Below are 19,613 nucleotides of genomic sequence, written 5' to 3'. Positions count from 1 at the left end.
CAAATGAGACTAATGGTGATTTGTAGACAGGAGTAGGATAGGATTATGAAAGAATCAGGCCCGAAAAGAGTTTATGGAGGACAGAGCAACATTTTGACATATTTATATATAAAGCACAAATTAAAATGACTCATTCCGTAAAAAAACAGTATGCGTATGATTCGAAATTTATAAAAATATAATTCTTCATTTAAATTCTGACTAGTTGAAGAAATAGACCGAGTTCTTGACAACATTAAGATCCAAGGATCCTTTCTTTGGTATATTCTTGAACAAGATTTCTCTCTTCTTTTTCTCCAATTCTACGGAGGATATTGTTCCTGGAAACTTCTGCTTAAACCTGAGCTCTGCCGCCGCCTCCTCCAGGGTAAAGGGTGTGCTCAGGTAGTTGGTCACGAAGGATCTCGACAGATCCTCCAAGATGGGTTGGGAGTGCAGAGCAACAAACTGCTCCCGACAAGTTCGGTTCATCAGTTCAACATCACAGGCGTGAGTCCAGAAGCAATCATGAACTATAAAACACAGTGGTAAAACACTTTTAGAGGGTATGAATGCTCATATTTAGTTAAAAAGATTGTGATGATCTTCACAGGAACCAAGTTTTTGCCACAAACTCTGATTTTAGAATCCCTATATCATTACAACCCGATGTCGAAGACCTTTGAAATTTTAACCATCAATTAGGTTAAGTCAAATAGTGACGAGATTAAACTATAAAAGGTTTACCCCGTCGTCCGTCAGGTATCACATAAATAGAGACTAGACAATTTGAGTTTTGTGGCAAGAACGCAGTTCCTTTCTATATTTTTCAAAATAAAACTTTTAAGAGGATAAATAAAAAATATTCTTTCATAAAAATGTAAACACTAAACCGTGAGTCTCGGAAAGAAGAGTATTTTTGGAGGTTTTTAAATATCAATTAAAATTAAGTTTAAAGAGATCAAAGGATACCATCAAAGGACGAGATACTGAGAGATAACTAAGCATAACTGTTAATAAAATAAATACCTGAGGCAAATGTGATTCCATTTGCCCAGAGGAAGAGAGACGTGAGCATCATATGTGTTGAGTCCAAGGAATGGATGAAGTTCGGAGGAAACCCGTTCCTTAATATATATAAAGATATAGAACATTAAAACTAGGACGAAATAGAGAAGGAGAATGTAAGTTGGAACGGAGAAAAGTGGGGTAGAACGAAAACGAAATGGAGAATTGACTTGGTCCAGAGAAGAAATAAAGGGATGGGTGGGAGAAAAGATTAAGAAGTGAGTTGGGTCGAAGATAAGAGAAAGAAATGTGATCTAGGACTGAGAAATGTATTTTGGGAAGAAGAATGGACAGGTTGTGCTTGAACGGGGAAACAATAAGTTGAGGCGGAGAAGAATTGAACACTTGTGGAATTGAAAGAAGAGATCAAGGAATTAATGATAGAAGATTTCACTAAAAAAAGAAGTAGAGACAGTGCAATGAAGACACAGTGGTTCTAGAAGCCGATTTCAAGGACAGTTTACAATTTCATGTCATACTATAACTTTTTTTTTTTTTAAGTTTCATCAGCAAATTTGCAAAAATTAAATTTATATCATAAAGTTTGCATTTTCGAAAGAATAATAATTTAAATCATAATTTTTTGGGTAATATTTTTATCATTAAAATCCTACTATTTCTCGCAATTTCGTAAATATTTTTCAATTTCTAATCTTCTTAAGAGCCCAACTTTTTAAAAAAAATCATTTCTTTTTCCGAATTTGTTTTTACTTAAATAGAGCTATATATATATATATATACTTCACCAGTACAGGAAAAATGCATTTTTTTCCTATGACAATTCTTAGAAAAATGAAATTTCCAATTTCGTTGAACTTTGAACCCTCAGAACTTTTTTATCTGACAAACTATCTTTGACTGGTTTTTTCCCCTGAATCGGCTTTGTAATAAAGACGTCATATTAAAAAATTTAGCCAAAATCAGGACAACTTATTTTTTCAATTTGTCCGGCCGCGGAACCACTGTGTGAGGGGGGGGGGACAGAGAAACAGCTAAAACAGAAATAAATGGGAGTAGATAAAGGGGTGTGGATACTGTGTGAGGGGGGGGGGTAGGACAGAGAAAGAGCTAAAACAGAAATAAATGGGAGTAGATAAAGGGGTGTGGATACTGTGTGAGGGGGGGGGGTAGGACAGAGAAAGAGCTAAAACAGAAATAAATGGGAGGAGATGAAGGGGTGCGGATGAAAGCCGCAAAACTGTGAAACTAATTCACAACAGTATCCTTAAAATCTTTGATTTATCTGTCTATTCTTTCATTTTGGAAAACTGTTTTTGTTTTTATTTGTAGGTTATTTGAAAAAGTGAATCGCGCATTTTTATTCAGAAACCTAGAAGAAATACACAATTTTCAGGCCAGGGAAAGGACGTTATCTTTCACGTTATTGATCAGATTATGGATTCAAGGGTGCCATCATGAATCAGATATGCATCTTTTTAAAATAGAGGTTCACTAAACCTTACGAACACATTCTTTTTCAGCTGAGTCAAGAATTTTAATCATTTAATTTACAAACCTGTGTTTCATTGTCATCACTTTCAGTCTTTCCTTCTTTACAGTGTTCATACTAAACACAATTAAAATCATGACTTAAATTAATATTTTAGCGCGTTTTTAATAAGTTCTTCATTGCTGCTGGATATTTTATATAAGAAATTGTTCGAGAATTTATCGATCATTATGTTTTAATCAAACAACATCGCAATATTGCAGATAACTCAATTATTTTTTCCATTTATTTTTTCATTTAAATGTAATAATCGAATTCTTAAAAAAATACGTTAGCATATTTTGAATGTTTATCATTAATCATAAAGTGAAAATTAAAACTTAATTAACATTTGATGGTTTATGACTTGGGGAAATAAATGAGAAAAAGCTATTGTTGTACTTACATGAGTTTCTGGTTGAGGAACGGTGTACTCCGAGGGTTCGGACACTTGGTGTAGGGTTGGACTACAGGGAACCCTAGTGGAGTAATCCATTCAACATTCAGGTTACATTCACCAGAAATCACCTAGGATAATTAAAACAATTAACTTATTGATTGATTAATTTACTTTTTTTAAATCTTCTTTAAATCGTAAAATCATTCTGGAAATTGAATCATAGCACATTTTTATTGAAACCTTTTGACCGTTCAACCGTTTAACTATTCAATCAAATTAACCGATTAACCGCTTTAACAGTTTAATCACTTTAACCGATCAACCTTTAAAATCCTTAAGTCACATTAACCGATCAAACGCTTTAAAAGTTCAATCAATCATTTTAATCGTTCAAGACACTTAATCCCATTCAATCACATTTTACGATGTACCGTTAACATGTTTACAAATTATACCGATTCAAATGTTCCAATTGTTTTTTAAGAACCGGATAAACTGTTGAACTGTTTATAGACTATCTCTTAATGATCTGACCAATGAGTCATTGTTTTATCATCCATTGACAAGTTTTTAGCTTTGCTCAATCGTTAAAAGCTTGACAATAAAATCGTAATAAACAACTTAAGATCAACAGTATAAAAACAATTAGAATTTAAAAAGACAATCACCCATATATGAACAATGAGAGATCCGAAAGCCCGAGGATCTTAAGAACCCAAATCTTGTCTCGTATCTTGAACCATCATACAATATCATAGATGTGAGCAGTCTCTTCGATGCATAATGAGACACTATTGAGAACGACTGTTAAGGATGCAATAAATGTTTGGCATAATTACACCCTTACATACATTTATACGTTATAAATAAATTGCTGATCTACACCAAGATAAATACCTTGGCGCATTCCGTCAGCCAGTCCTGTATCTCCTGGCTCGCTGTGAACAGTTCGTTTAAACTCTCGAAGGTTTTATTGCTCAGGTATTTGCTCCCAGCATCAACACTATCCTCAGGGTACTCACTACAAATGGAAAAGATTTTATCAAAAATGGCAAGGTTGATTTTTAAAATTTCCCATTATTTATTGATTTTGGTTTGCAGCAAAGACGACGTATTTAAAAACTAAGGTGGTCAAAAAGAACCGATTATAATTTGACATCAATAAGAAAGGAAAATAAAAACCCGTTTAAAGAAAACACATTCTTTGTCCGTACACCTGATATCCTTCAGCTGTCTTGCTATTTGTTTACTTGCTCCGTAGGGTGTTACACCGTACACAGTCGTCATCACAGTCTGTTTCACGACCTTACGTTTAACAAATCCATCCAACAACTGAAAATAATAATTTTATTTAAATGATACATCTCAAACATAAATAGGACGCAGAACTTGCTTCCTAATGGTTGCGGCCAGTGGGGTTGATGGGTCATTTCGGAATAAATAAAATACCAGATAGTTCTCCGGAAATCCTGTATTTAGATATTTCTTTTTCGGATATTTTTTTCCAGAATTTTTCCGGTCGCCAGTATAACCCTTAGAGTCAGTTTTGAGTAATTTCGTCTTTTATACCAAAAGATGTTAAATGATGCCGAGGTTTACCTGAGCAATCTCCACCCCCTGCTCTGCATCCTCTCTTCTCTTTCTCTCCACTATAGTTGCAATCTCGGAGTAAACGTCCTGGGGTTTCTCCGCCGGAACCAAGTTTACTGCTGCAGCTCCTAGTAGATCCCGACCAATCGCAGCGTAGTGCTGTAAACCATTACATGAACCATCCTTAATTATTCATTGTCAAAAGAAAAAAAAGATATTTAATCTCTTCAAACATCATTAAAAGAGGAGAAGACTGTGTTCGTACGTCTTTTGTAAGGTTATTCATTATTTTGATAAGAGGAAAATCAATTAAAAAAAAAAAAAATTAATTGTTAAGTAAACAGTATCAATTGATTGAAAATTATAAACGTTATTCTTGGGCCTCTCCAGTATCCACCTACCTGATGAATAGGAAGATGGCAAACATAGTTCTCCACCCCCTCGGGATGATTTAGAGCGTTCCTAATCTCAACACAAGTTGCGAAGGTTTGGAACGGTTCGTCGGAGTCCAGGAACCATCGTTTCCCGGTGATAGGATTGTTTGCGGAGTCGAGGATTAAATCCAAAATTTCCTCCGCAAACTTTAATCTCTCTTCTACACTCTCGCGTTTCTTTAATCCGGTCAGATTTATGCAGTGCAGCTTCAACCAGTTCAACCCATTGCTCCCGAGGGATTTTCCGCGCGCAAATACAAGTAATGAGCGCGCTAAATCGGATCCCATGTGATTAAAGTAGGGAGGGATTGGGTAGACACGCCCCCTGAAATCCATGTTGTGGGGAAACCACAGAACATCGTTCTAGACAAGGCTATTTAGAAATATAGAAATGAACAAATTACTCAAAAAAAACAAGTCAGAAACAGGAGGTATCATGCGCTTTTTTGTGTTTTCACTAATACGGTTTACAGAAAATTATCATGCGAAAATTTAAAACATACATAATCATCACTTTTAATCTTTAAAGAAAATGAAGGCTAATTGAAACTTAAAATATTTTTTCTACTTCTCAATTTCTGAATATTCCTTGAAATGGTTTGCAATGGAAAGACGGTATACACAATCACACCACAGTGAATAGCTTTCCCTCTGAACATTCTACTTTCAAAATCAATCAATCAATAAGAAAGAAATGAAAATTAAAAGACGTTAAAGGAGAAATGAAAGATTAGATCTAAGCTGAAAACTTTTGAAGAAGATTGAATAAATTTAATCTAATCTCTGCTCGCGGCCTTTAAACCTATCTCTCATTGATTCAAGCTACATCGGTTTTTGGATGTTGACCACTGAGAGATCGATGAACCTTCTATGCAGTGATAATGAATTAAACTGACTCCCAACCACTTAAAAGTTTAAAACTTTAATTCAAGAATTAAAAATTCAATTATTTAGGTCACAACAAAATTTATTAAGATATTGATAAAGAAGTGGTCAACCCCTTAATTCCCTCATTTAATTCCAAGTGAGATTTTTAAGGTTTAATATTAGTTTAGTATTATAAGTGGAAAGAACTCAACTATCAAATTAAGATTTCTACCGNGAATAATTTTATAGGTTTCAATTAAATCATAGCGGAGTCTTCGATTTTCAAGGGATTGTAAATTGAGTTCTATTAGTTTTTCACTGTACGATGAGCCAGTGAGTCCTGAAACCATTGAAACCGCCCTTTTTTGCACTTTTTCAATAGTTTCTTTATCTCCTACACTCCAAGGACACCAAGCTGGGACGGAGAACTCTAGGTGAGGTCTCACATAAAGCTTATAGAGATTGATGAATGTAACTTTGTCTCTATAATGAAATGCTTTAGAAATAAGTGACAATATACCATTTGCTTTTTGAGCTGATTGGTTGCAGTGCACTGAAGGTTTCAAGTTTGCATGCATAGTAACTCCGATATCTTTTTCCTCGTCGATCTCTGACAGGGTTTGATTGTTCATGGTGTATGTATAGCAGGGGTTTCTATTTCCAATGTGCATAACTTTACATTTATCAACATTGAACATCATACCCCAAGTTTCAGCCCAGTCACAAAGTTGATTAAGACAGTTTTGTAATATATTTTTGTCACTTTCGTTTAACATTTTTTGGGCAAGTTTTGTATCATCAGCAAATTTTTTTAACACGGAAATATGTGCACAAAGAAAGTCAATGTCATTAATATAGATGATAAAAAGGATCGGACCAAGCACCGATCCCTGGGGAACACCACTTAAGACAGGTTTCCATTCTGAATATTGGCCATTCAAAACTACTCTTTGCCCCCTGTTTGAAAGCCAAGCTTCGATCCATCTCAAAATATCTATATAAATTAAATTAAATAATTTATAAAGATCTTTATTCTGCAAAAACAATTTTTAAATTTTGGCGCTGCGTGCAACCATACCTTTCTGCTTCAGGGCGATAATTTTCAAACTACCCTGTAACTACCTGAAGTTCGTTGTTTACTTCTGGTCCAGGTATTAGGATGAAGAGGAAGGTTTAATATATACACCCCTGTACCTGAAGTTCGTTGCTTACTTCTGGTCCAGGTATATTACTAGGATGAAGAGGAAGGTTTAAAATATATAACTCTGTACCTGAAGTTCGTTGTTTACTTCTGGTCCAGGTATATTACTAGGATGAAGAGGAAGGTTTAAAATATACACCACTGTACCTGAAGTTCGTTGTTTACTTCTGGTCCAGGTATATTACTAGGATGAAGAGGAAGGTTTACTGTACCTGAAGTTCGTTGTTTACTTCTGGTCCAGGTATATTACTAGGATGAAGAGGAAGGTTTAAAATGCTGAGAAGGCTATTATCCTTTTGAGCAACAAACACGGAGATTGCAAGATCAAGAACTGTCTAAAAAAAACAAATTAACAATTATTTTAGAAATAATAAATTATTTTTTATCTTCAGTGCAATAAATATTGAAAGAAGTTTTAAATTTTAAGCTTTGTTTTGAAACTAATCTGTAAGTACTGTCTTGGCATTGGACAATAAACCATTGCACATTGGACTTACATAATCATCAAATGTTTGCAGAATATGTTTGCAGTGTAAGTTTGCAGTATATGTTTGCAGACTATGTTTGCAGACTATGTTTGCAGAATATTTTTACATAATATGTTTGCAGAATAATGTTTGATAGGAAAGATTGACAAAACAATTACTGTCAGCAAGAAATTCTCACGATCTAGTACGAAATCAAAAATGTTACATTCTCGTATATTAAACCTTATATTACCTTGTTAACCTTCCAAGGTACAGAGCTGAGCTGGTTCAAAGAATCCAGCACAGGACTGAGCATACCCGGAGCTAGGTCTTGGAGTTTCTTATTCTGATCGGATACCAACTTTTCACTGATCTACAACAAAACCTTCCGTACTTCAATCAAACAGGAGATATTTTGGAAGTTTTTGTGTTTCAAATAACGGTTCTAAGAATTTACTAGTAACTTTTAGGATAGCTATTCACAAAGGGGTATGTAATATGTAATTTTTAAGAACTCCCCGCACTTCCAGAAAAAAAAATTTTTTTGGGGGGAGATAATGAAAAATTCCTCTTTTGATACTTTTCACCGAAAAAATTATTTATTTTCCCCGGTAAGCAAGAAAAAAAACTAACTAATATTTTGTGCTAGGCAAATCTTTAAAGATGGGAAGCGATATTCCAAGAAAATATACATCCCTGAATTTACTACAATTCACTGTGGGGAAGGGAAATTATTTTTTTTATTAATCATAAACCTATAATTTAGTAGTAATTATGAACGAATGGAAGACAAACTTGAACAGATAATCTTAACGTCTAACCTACCCTAACTAGACCCGGAGACGTGTACAGGAATGATCCTGTCTCTGTAGATATCCAGGGTAGAGGAGGACAAACCATCGGTAATTCCATCGGAGAAAACTCTAGATCTGCCATCTTCAGGTTGGAATAGAGTTTGGACAAAGACGGATGAGGTTTTGTCTCCTCAATTTGTTTCTCTTCCTTACGTGAGCGGAAGAGTTTAAAAAATGCAGGATTAGAGTGAAGAGGACGGGTTGGCGGTTTTAGTTGATTTCCGACAAGGATCTTGTTCTTTACAACAATCTCTCCTTTCTTATCCCTTGTAATACATAGCTCCTTGATGAAGATATCCCTGAGCTCCCGGCCCACCATGAACCTCACGTCCTCCGGCCAGGTCTCATGCTCCTCATTTAGGTTAAAGTCGGCGCACGCGCTCTGTAACGCTGCTCTGTGAGTTAACTCTCCACCCTGAGGGTTAGTGTACCAGTCCAAGTATCTAGAGTACACCTTGGGAAACTCTGTCTTAAAGTATTGGTTGTTTTGGACTCGGTTCTGGAACAGGAACGCATTCATCACATCATTCCCTAGGACAATTGTTTTTAATCTCCGGCAGTTAAATTATGCAATAATTTTAAAAAGAACGTTTACTCCTTGTAACACTTAATGGCTAATTGCACCAAAAAGTTTCTCCAAAAAATTACAGATCAGAAAATCTTGCTCAAAATGCTTCAAAAGGCCAGTTATTTAAAGATACTTAAGGGGTGCAGTGTTTACTGGTCAATCCCCAGGAAGGAAAAAAAGATACCCCCCCCCCCCCGAAAAAAAATTCCTAAAAACATAGGTAATACCTAGTTTTGATGAGAAATGAGAAGCTGAGATACTGTAGGTTTCACAGTTGAAGATCATGTGACGAGCAGAAGCGAGCAATATATCGACTAGGACAGGGATGGGTACACTAAACAGGAACATGTATTTGTTGATAGAGTTCTTCATCTCCTTTCCCGCCATCTAAAAACCAACCATAATATTTTTTTCTCTTGAAGTAAATCATATTTATGGATTTTCAAGAACTTTCAAGGAATAAATTAATTTTTAAAAGCTTTGGAAGTTGAATTGAAAACATTTCAACCTATTTTTATTTTTATTTTTGTTTTGCTAAAAAACAAAGTCTGTTTTCCCCCAAGTGATCTATTTACCCAAGAAGAAAAAGATCGGCGATAAAAAATTAAATCTTTTCCGCAATAATTTTTTAAGCATTGAGGAAAAAATTATTATTTGAGATTTAACAACTATCTGTTAAAAATTTCACGTTACAACTTCTTATGAAAATAAATCTGTAAATGGTGAATGAAGTGATCTTTATGGGCTTTCCTTAATTTTTGCTTTCCTCCTCATACTTAGAGTTTGAGTAAGCCGTTGTCTCCACTCCTCCTCTAGATCAGAGATAAAACTTCTCTCAACCTTGGAAACCTAAACCAAAACAATAATTTCATAAGAATGTACAAAAAAATGTAGGTTATTTAAACAAAAAAACTGTCTCAGCTGCACTGAGTTTATTTAAATTATGTGTGGGAGGAAAGTAAATACTATGCAGTACACAGAAATCTTTGGGAGCTTTCTTTATGTGTTTAATAGTCGAATATTTGAAAAATTAGTTTGCGATATTTAGGGTCTAGGAATAGGGGGTGTTAAAAATTAAACCCTACCTTAAACTGGTCTCGAACTACGGAAGGAATAAGAAGAGTTCGCTTCTCCTCCGTCTCCATCTGTCTTGTTAATAGTTTACCCAGATCTTCTCTTTTTAATATGTTCTTGATCTGAGACTCCAGAAAGTCTGATGCTGTTGGTAGTGTATCAAGGAGTGGGTTAGAGTAGGGAGCATCATGAAACGGAGCAGGTTCCATCCCGGAGAGTGACCTTAGCGTATCCAGAAACATTCTTCGGTCATCGAACTGAAACCGTCCTAATCTTAGAGCGGAGTCGACAGTGTAACCTTTTTCTTCAAATTCAGAGTAAACTTGACGGAATACAGTCTTGAATACGTTCCTTGACATGTCGGAGCTACTCATGGCGATCATTGAAGATATATAACTGTTGATATCAGGCTCAATATTTCTCTTTATCAAATCCTTCCAGAGAACCTGAACCTTGGAGAAATCATATTTACGGGCGAATCCACGGATAAGCATATTGTAAATCTCGAGGTTGTCTACTGCTTCTCTACTGGTTGGCTGACTTCTTAACTGTCTAAACTGCTCTAATGCTTCGTCTACTCTACCACGGGATATATAAAGATCTAAGTAAGCTCTGATTAGCGGAAGATGTAAAAATTCTTGACGCTGCTTAATCTTTGAAGGTTGCACCTTTGTCGGACTTACTCTGGATTCTAATGGTTTTTGATCTGTGTGTATATCACTAAAACTAGTCACTGAATGTATTTTAAATGTAGAATCTACCTGATTAATTGCAAAATCACTTGAGGAAATTAAATCCGGGGGTTCTTTTACTTTATTCTCTGTACATGATTCACTTTTAATCGGTTTCGTTTTGCACCTCTTAGAGTGTGTTTTAAGGCCTCTGCTCTTCATAAACTCTTTATTGCAATTAGGACATTTATGTATGGTTGGAGAGGAAATGTTCTCAGATGAATTAGTGGATTTGTTTTCTGGATCATCTTGAGGATTTTTCAGAAGTTGCTCGACGGTGATTTTCTTGGTTGGTTTCAGGTTTAATATATGTGCTGGGTTTGCAATCACAGCCGTTTCTGTCCCCAAATTTCCTTTAAAATACAGATCTCCTTAAATATTCTTTAGACTTTTTATACCTGAATACGGTAAAATTAAAAAATTTCCTAACCTGCAAGAATATTAAGTTCTCTTGCTCTAAGAGCAATTATTTTTCCTTTAAGGTCCCTGAATGTTGCATTGTTCTCTGCAGATATTATGGTCTTGGGTGGCTTCCGTCTTTTTGTACCTTTAAATATAAACACATTATTTTTGTTTATAACAGACGTTAAACGCAAAAATAAACAAAGTGTGTATATTTTCCCATACTTTTAAGATAAAGCGGAAAAACAAGCAATAAATAAACATAAATGGATTACAGATAAAAAATACCTTTCTGAATGGGCTTCTTCGATAGGTTTTGTGTCTGTGTTGTCATGGAACGAGAGAGATGACAAGCTGGAACGGAGACTGGGAAGGAGTAAACTTTAACTGAGCTGCAGGCTGGAACGGAGCCGACTATACTCCGACCCAGGAGCCTACCCGCCTGCAGCATTCTCTCTGGAAATATATAAAGTTCGGAGAATACTTTTAACTGAATGAATCACGGGCAAATGTCTCCAGTTATCTGAACTAGGAAGTTTACAAAAAAAAAGATCCTAAATCATAAAGATATTAGAAAATATTGTTTAATCCTAAATCTTGGTTTGACTAAATCCTACATGAGGAGAGTAAAGGATCCTATGTTCCCGCGGCTCCTGCTACTCTTTGCTGGAAGTCTTGATCCTTCATAGACAACTCTGTAAGTTTCTTTCCAATCCGTTCATGAACCTCCAAGTATTTAGCAACACACCTGATATATTATTCAAATTTATCAAAACCATTTTAAAAAGATATATAGATATTTTAAAAATATATAAATTAAAGGTCGGCAAAACAGTTTAATTTAGCCGGGTCCTCTCTAACCACTGCTGGTTGCTTTGAATGAGAGGCCCTTTTCAGTCATAACTATCAATTTAAAAAAATAAATTGGAACAAAATATAATTTAGAAATAAAGGGAAGCAAATAAGAGCTGGAAAAGGAAAATATTTTGACCGAGTAGATAAGAGGAAAAATGTATTGAAGAATGGAGAGGAAAAAAGAAGAAAGCAACCACAAAATGTTTTGAAGAACGGAGAGGAAAAAAGAAGAAAGTAACCACAAAATGTTTTGAAGAACGGAGAGGAAAGAAGAAGAAAGTAACCACAAAATGTTTTGAAGAATGGAGAGGAAAAAAGAAGAAAGTAACCACAAAATGTTTTGAAGAACGGAGAGGAAAAAAGAAGAAAGTAACCACAAAATGTTTTGAAGAACGGAGAGGAAAGAAGAAGAAAGTAACCACAAAATGTTTTGAAGAATGGAGAGGAAAAAAGAAGAAAGTAACCACAGAATGTTTTGAAGAATGGAGAGGAAAAAAGAAGAAAGTAACCACAAAATGTTTTGAAGAACGGAGAGGAAAAATGAAAGTAACCACAAAATGTTTGGAGAGGAAAAAAGAAGAAAGTAACCACAAAATGTTTTGAAGAATGGAGAGGAAAAAAGGAGAAAGTAACCACTAAAAGAGATGAAAATTTATAAAGTTACGTTCAAGGTAAACCCCAGCTGTAAAATATGTTAAGTAGATTAAGGAAAGTGTTTACGAGAAATATATAGCCCATCATCTTACATTATAATCCGATCGATTGATTAGTAGCAATTTTTATGTAGCTAGCCTAAATCGGTTGATTTTAAAATTAGCATTTTAGTATCCTACTCTAATAAATTATTAGTCATTTTTTCTGTTAAATATGAATTTTCAAAAATCGAATTTTCAATTTTAACCAGCCATAAGCCTTTCCTCGGGTAACTGGGTCATATGAGTCGTCACAAAAAAATTGAGCTAGATCAGTTCATCCAATATATTATAGATTAAAGATTGATAGATATACATAAAGCTGTGTAGAAGAAAACAGCACAAGAGTCATGTTTAAAGGGCCCTAATTCATTGTCGACGGCTGTGTGAAGACTTGAACAAGACCATACTTTTATTAAGATGGGTTTTATACTGTTTGGCAACGATTACCTATCTATACAGACACTCTCTCCCTTCTGCAGATCCGCCTCCCTATACTTAGGTGGAATACATTTCTTATGGCAGGCGCTGGTCAACCTGGAATAATGGGATTAATGAATGTCATACAATGAAGTAGAAAATCATTTATGAAAACATTTTTATCAGTTCGTGTAAGAACATTTTTATCAGTTCGTGTAAGAACATTTTTATCAGTACGTGTAAGGAGAAAAGAATATTTAAGTTTTTAAACGCGGCTTTTATAAACCAACAAAATGTGCTATTTTACGCAAAATTTTTATTAGAAAATGATTGCCCACCCAGTCCCAACTATTTCTGGGGGTGAAATCATAGAAAGAATTTACTGTATAGTGTATACTCATGTGACACAAGGAGTAGGATAGAAAAACCACCAGACACAGAGAGCCTAGAACGACATTGGAAATAGCACCCTGAGCTCCATCCACCCCCCCCCCTCTCTCTACTGGCGCTACTACACTCTATAGAAAGATGCTGAATGTACACGAGTAAATCTGCCTACTGTACATATATCAACCTTATGTACATTTCTATATTTTGTTCATATAAAACTACCTGCTGTACATGTCCATCTACTGTCCATAAAACTACCTGCTGTACATATCTGTCAACTGTACATAAAAACTACCTGCTGCTCATATCCACCTTCTGTGCATAAAACTACCTGCTGTACATATCTGTCATCATCTCTATCTCGAGCTCCTGAACCAACCGCATTTTAGACTCGTCTAACTGAGGCATCGCCATCTTGGTTCTTTCAATTTACGTTTTCCTAAAAAATATTTTTACTTTAAACATCAAACTAAAACAGGGCAAACCTCACATTTAAAAAGCAACCCTAAGGAAGAATGGATAATGGATAGGAGATACAAGTCTGTTAGGAAGAATACTAAACACAGGAGGCATGAAATCAACCACTGTGATCTTGCCAGGCGTAATTTGTTGCATAAAACGTGCATGGTTGTCCCTACACTGGGTAGCCTGACTGGACAGTACGACTGAATCATGCAACTTTTAGCCTGGGGTGCAACTACAGTATTAATTAATTCTAAATAATCGAAAACCCCAATTCTTCAAATTGTGTTGTAGGTTCCAAGGTTCAGGAAAGGATCATGGATTATAAAGTTGCTCAAAGATAAAATCATTTTCTAACCTGGATAATTTGTCGATCTAAATAGTTCTAAATATTTCTTAACTTCTGGAAACCTTGATTGCGTCAACAATATCCTGCAGAAACAAACAAAAATATCATAATTTTTGAAAAATAAGATAAAACTTCTTCATAATTATTAGTCATTTATCGTCAATGCTTTTCGAGTTTATTTTTGCTTTCCTGCTGTTTTTTCATATTCTGCTGTCTCTGAGAAATAACTTTAGATTTAGCGACTGCAAAAGATCCAATTCCTAATAAAATACAGGTTTAAATCTAGCTTTGATAGAAAAAAAAATTCCCTTGGGGTGAAGTTTCTGAAAAATCACCCCCCCCCCCAAAAAAAAAAAAATTTTGTTTAAAAACTGCTTAACAAGTATCGGTTCTGACTTACTAAGCTAAAAAAATCATTTCCCAAAACATAGAGGGTGAGGAGCATAGAGGGAGGGAGGGAAGAGAACCCAGAAATTGCCTGCTTTGATAATTTTTTTTTACTTCTGCATTTACCAAAATACCACGAAATTTAACCATAATTGTTAATTTTTAAAAATGCAATTGATTTTAAAGGATTGTTCCTCAAGCCCCCCCCCCCCCCATAACTATTTGTTTTATAGTTAAATTGTAACTAAGATCAAATGTTACCTGCTACAATTAGAAGCGCCCAGCCAATGTTAACCTACAATTCAACAAAGTCAAATTTGTTGTTATTGCATTGTATAGATATTTATCATCGTCTGAAAATAGTTCTCTATTCTTATTGGACAGTTTCAGTTTCTCTTTTAAATTGACATTGGAGACTTTCTTCTTTTGAAAGATCAAAATCAAAAATAATATATATGTAAATAGTGCGATGGAGAGGAGGGGAGGCACGCCTCGCCGAACCCATATAACTTTCTGTCCACAATTGAATCAGAGTTTTTACCAAAATTATAACAACTATTGCACCAGTGAGCGGGAATGGTTACATAAATTACCAAAAAAATATGATTTTAATGTTTAGGTTATAATAGATGGCACCATTACATCTTTAAAATCCTAAATTAACGCTCTATTTCTCTAAAATAAGCATTTAAAAGTAAAGCCATTTTAACCGGAAGATATAAGGGTGCGGCGTGCTCTCCCCCCCTCAGACATGATTCCATTTCATTTTATAATTTTTCGCTGAATTTACTGATTTAATTAGATAAAACAATAAGACATGTTTCCTTTGCGACGTTGCTCAGCCCCATTTAACCTTACTTACATTACTTTAAATCTGAAAATAGATTCAGATAAATCATTAGTTACAACTTCAAAGAAGGGGATTCTAGCCAAACCATGATTTTAACTTGAGAAAATCACATATTTTGAATAATTAAGATTATTGTAACTAAATGTAAAATACAATGATATAACATGAAAAGTGGAGGAATGATTGGGGAAATTGTGAGAATAAAAACCATGAAAAAGAAAGCGAGAAAATTTGTTTTCAAAATTTCTTTGACAGCAAAAATGGTGGTGTTGAAAACCCGTTGCGGTATTTAAAAGAAATCCTGAGAAGCAGTGATTAAAATATGTCCAGCTGTAGAGTGGAGAGAGGGAGATGAAAAGAGGGTTCTCAACTACTACGAAGTAAATATCACACGGAAACTTGAACGTACTTTTAGAGTTGTTCGAACACGGAGGAACTGCTAGTTCAAGATAATCAAGGTTGAATGTATTCAGCTAAATACTAAACTTAAAAAAGGAATAGATTGGGGGGGAAGAGATGAGATACAGAAGTATCATGAGCTGATAAAACACGACGACCTCAAGATCGGAGGTCAGAAATCGTGCTGAGGGGTCCCTGACGATCTATGAGTAGAGGATGGTTTAGAAGTTTGATCCTTCTGGGGGCTGGCTAAGCTTGATGTTTTCCTTCATAAGCATGATACGTCTCAACTCCTAAACCCAATCATATTAATAAACAGAGCTGGGAAATTTTAAATAGAAGTATTGCGTTTAACTTATTTTTCTTCTTTTTTTCTAGTGAATTCGACGCTCTCATCAATATAAAATATATTAAAATTATAGAGAGTTTTTTTGTCCTTTTTGATACTTTTACCCAAAAAATTCATTGAATTCCCCCCTAAATATAATTTATTTTTCCTAATTCAAAGAAGATAAAACCTAAAACAAATTGTTGGCGCTCCGTGCAACTATTCATCACTTCTGGGGGATAGTAGATTTTCAAAGAGAGGGGGGGGGGGTAATTTCTCAGTGAGAATACGAAAATTATACTATCTTTATTTAAAATATAATAAAAACAAAATGGCAGAACTTGTTTTTAATTTTTTTTTATGATATGATTTATTGCCTGTAGAACTGTTTTAATTGTATAGTTCCGGTCCCACCTGAAAAATATATATTAGTCGAAAGTAAAAAATATAAAGTTAAAATAATTTATATTGAAAGTTTTAACAATTAATTGAAAATAACCTCATAAGAACTGGGACGGCTCTAGTATCAACCTAGAAAAAGATAAAGATAAATATCACAAAAACAAAAAAATAAATTTCCCCTTCAAGTAGTTCGTAGGATCTGTTTGACCCACAAAATTTTAAAATAGAATTTTAGCATATTTGAAATGGCACGGTTAAGGGCTGTTCAAAAATTAAATTTCATCATTGTTTGACATTTTTTGCAAACATTTTCAATATATAACTGGATTTTGCTATAAATTCAATTTTTGAAAATTTGCAATTTTTTTGCAGATTCTAAAGAAGACCACAAGAGCTTTCCATTGATGTATCATTTGTTATATTTGGACATCAAACATGGGATTTAGAAGGGGGGGGGGAATTGACCCCCCCCCCTCGTATCCTGGTTTTTAAGTACCCCAGCAGGGATAGGGTTAAAAAGATATAATTAAAAAAATCCTTAACTCTGAATGGTTCATCAGTTAAGTTTTAGCAAAAAAAAATAAGCAACAAAAAAGAAGAAAATTATTTGAAAATTCTTTGTATGTTAGTAAGTCAGTAATGGTTTTGGATCCGGATCCATTTTTTTCAGGGCTGATCCTGGATCCGTATCCATATCAAATGAAATTGATCCAAAGCCCTGCACTCCCCCCTTATTATATATCACCTGGATCCGGATCCATTTTTTTCAGGGCTGATCCTAGATCCGTATCCATATCAAAATGAAATGGATCCTAAGCCCCTTATTATATGTCACCTGTCCAGTAGATGAAACACAACTCATATTGATCCTTGAAGTGAATCTAACTGTTGGCGGCTGCTCTGGGTACGAATTACTACAGTAGGGCGGGTCAACGTTAGTATTTATAAATTTTCAATTACTAAAAGTTAAGACTTAAAGGGATTGTAAGCGTAATTTTAAGTGACCCTACATGCTAAGGTGGCTTTGTCCGATTTACAACAATACCCTTGATAGCTTGGTCTGATCAAGAATTAATTAAACATGAATATTGCATTTTTGTTAATTATTTTATTTGTGGTTTTTCTCCAAAAGGGACTTGTGCATCTCTTGCTTGTAAGAAATTAATAGAATTAATTACTTTTCTGAGTCAGAAAACAACGTTATCTTCGATTTTTTTATGAAGCTAGGGTTTTCAGCGTACCGTTGTAAATCGAGCATTTTCATCTTAGCATTTAGAATCACATGAAATTACAATTACAGTTCCTTTAAAGCAGTGATGTGGTCGGCAATAACAGGTGTTGAGATGACGACCCAGTGTTTATTTCTGTCTAAAAAATGGACATCGGCTCATATTTAGCCACTAAAAACAAGAACTTAAAAATATAAATTGAAACTTAAAATTTGTTCTACAAAAACGCAAAATCAGTTTAAACAGAGTTTCTGTCGTGTACAATGTGCATTTTCCAAAACTTCAAAACAAAAGTTTCAAAAATAATGTGTAGTAGGTATCAAAATATTCCACATGTACATATTGCTCATAATATAAGATGAAGAATACAACATACTTTGTACATTTCGTACATTTATGAACGATTGCTTTACAGTAAAATTTTCGGGTGGATATTTCTATTTTTCTGTTGTGTTAAAAACACAAAGCTAACGAAGACTATCCCTTCCTACACTCTATCCTTAAGCTATACATCCTGTTCTCAAATGCTGTTCGAGGCGGACCAATAATCATTCCGGTCCAGTGTTTTAGATCAATATCATCTTCATTCTCAAGACCCCAGCTAAAAAACGTAGATTTTTAAAATGAGAATTAAATACATCGGCCCCATGACTATCATCACGCTTATTGCAAAAATTATATAAACTGAAAATGTGTCTGTTTTCTTTGATTTAGACTTTTTTAATTAGACAAAAACTGTTTTATCCACATTTAGTCGTTTACAATTTAACATTATAATACTTTAAAAGGTCTCCTTTATTCATCAATACACAGTACAAAAAAATCAACTGCTAAATTTAAAAGGGGTATATATTTCTTAGAATTACAATTACCCCTCCCCCTCCCTACTTTTGGGGAAGGGGGGGGGGAAGAAATAATTCACACTGGCAAGATTTTCCTTCTTGTTTATACAGTGGCCAAAAATTGATTATTTCCTTGTGGAATCATTTAATTCCCCAAAATTAACAAACACTTTACAGAGAAAGGAAAAGTTTAACACTATAACGGGCCATTTTATTAATGAAATAAATACCCATGTGAAGTAATAAATTCTAGAAAACGATTTGACTACAACAAATAAAAAAAAATAAAAAATACTTATGAAATATATATTGAGTAATAATCTCCATTTGTTTGTTTGTCCGACTATGTCTCAGGAACCCCTTTAATCTTGATCGGAGAACTTGGTTAAAACACGTGAATGTTCTTAGCTTAGTTATGATGATCTAAATTGAATTGATTCCTTCCTAATTTGACCTGATTGTCCCGTCTCCTACTCCCTTCTGTCCCGCCTCCAGCTCCTCCAGGAGTCGGAAACTCCGGGGCATAACTGATATAAATAAATGTAAGATCTCCTTAAAATATAATATATAAAAAAATAATTTCATATTCATATGAGTGGCATGTCAAATTAACAACGGTTCCCTAAAAGGATGTGTCTGTTTAAGTACTAGTAGAATTGCAAATATCCATGTTTACGTTATAAAAAAAACGGGTCTGTCCTAGTGAACTATTTTTAGACCCCCCCCCCCTCCTATCAATTTTGTACATGACCAAAGTAGTATTTATTTAGCATTATTTAGGGTTAGGTTAGGTTAAGACATTTTCTGGGCCGAGCGCTGCAGCAAGGAAGTGCTAGGGGCCGAGCGCTGCGGCCACGATTAATAAACAGAGCTGGGAAATTTTA

General features: G+C 34.6%; 3 protein-coding genes and 2 long non-coding RNA genes across 5 annotated transcripts in view; all 5 read right to left on the bottom strand.

Annotated features, from left to right (window-relative positions):
- Window positions 1–138: 138 nt before the first annotated feature.
- LOC111695542 (DNA-directed RNA polymerase, mitochondrial) lies at window positions 139–11,588 on the bottom strand. The gene is made up of 17 exons (XM_023464908.1): window positions 11,413–11,588; window positions 11,153–11,269; window positions 10,003–11,075; window positions 9,668–9,766; window positions 9,145–9,304; window positions 8,321–8,880; window positions 7,749–7,868; window positions 7,241–7,363; window positions 5,549–5,620; window positions 4,928–5,323; window positions 4,536–4,709; window positions 4,153–4,268; window positions 3,834–3,957; window positions 2,943–3,064; window positions 2,564–2,614; window positions 1,009–1,106; window positions 139–512 (listed from the first exon to the last, which is right to left on the bottom strand). Exons 1-17 carry the CDS (start codon window positions 11,573–11,575, stop codon window positions 202–204), a joined length of 3,879 nt encoding a protein of 1,292 aa, XP_023320676.1. The 5' UTR covers window positions 11,576–11,588; the 3' UTR covers window positions 139–201.
- Window positions 6,375–7,228, bottom strand: LOC111695555 (uncharacterized). Its single transcript, XR_002763893.1, has 2 exons — window positions 7,022–7,228; window positions 6,375–6,821 (listed from the first exon to the last, which is right to left on the bottom strand). It is a non-coding gene; the product is annotated as an uncharacterized LOC111695555 (long non-coding RNA).
- LOC111695553 (mitochondrial import inner membrane translocase subunit Tim10-like) lies at window positions 11,580–14,381 on the bottom strand. The gene is made up of 4 exons (XM_023464920.1): window positions 14,302–14,381; window positions 13,813–13,920; window positions 13,122–13,208; window positions 11,580–11,872 (listed from the first exon to the last, which is right to left on the bottom strand). Exons 2-4 carry the CDS (start codon window positions 13,893–13,895, stop codon window positions 11,761–11,763), a joined length of 282 nt encoding a protein of 93 aa, XP_023320688.1. The 5' UTR covers window positions 13,896–13,920; window positions 14,302–14,381; the 3' UTR covers window positions 11,580–11,760.
- Window positions 14,382–14,494: 113 nt separating this feature from the next.
- Window positions 14,495–14,980, bottom strand: LOC111695554 (uncharacterized). Its single transcript, XR_002763892.1, has 2 exons — window positions 14,941–14,980; window positions 14,495–14,552 (listed from the first exon to the last, which is right to left on the bottom strand). It is a non-coding gene; the product is annotated as an uncharacterized LOC111695554 (long non-coding RNA).
- A 572-nt stretch (window positions 14,981–15,552) lies between these two features.
- Window positions 15,553–19,613, bottom strand: part of LOC111695552 (ubiquitin-conjugating enzyme E2 variant 2) — a 4,569-nt gene continuing 508 nt past the window's right edge. Inside the window, exons 2-7 of the mRNA XM_023464919.1 lie at window positions 19,184–19,256; window positions 18,375–18,488; window positions 17,494–17,572; window positions 16,756–16,787; window positions 16,634–16,670; window positions 15,553–16,221 (exon numbers count right to left, since the gene is read on the bottom strand). Of these exons, the coding sequence (XP_023320687.1) occupies window positions 16,150–16,221; window positions 16,634–16,670; window positions 16,756–16,787; window positions 17,494–17,572; window positions 18,375–18,488; window positions 19,184–19,256 (407 nt within the window). The 3' untranslated portion in view covers window positions 15,553–16,149. The remainder of the gene's footprint in view (window positions 16,222–16,633; window positions 16,671–16,755; window positions 16,788–17,493; window positions 17,573–18,374; window positions 18,489–19,183; window positions 19,257–19,613) is intronic.

The sequence above is a fragment of the Eurytemora carolleeae genome, unplaced genomic scaffold (assembly GCF_000591075.1).
Source record: "Eurytemora carolleeae unplaced genomic scaffold, Eaff_2.0 scaffold207, whole genome shotgun sequence".
NCBI classification, from domain to species: Eukaryota; Metazoa; Arthropoda; class Copepoda; order Calanoida; family Temoridae; genus Eurytemora; species Eurytemora carolleeae.
Note: the sequence above shows the minus strand (reverse complement) of the source record. Positions and strands in the feature narration are given on the sequence as shown.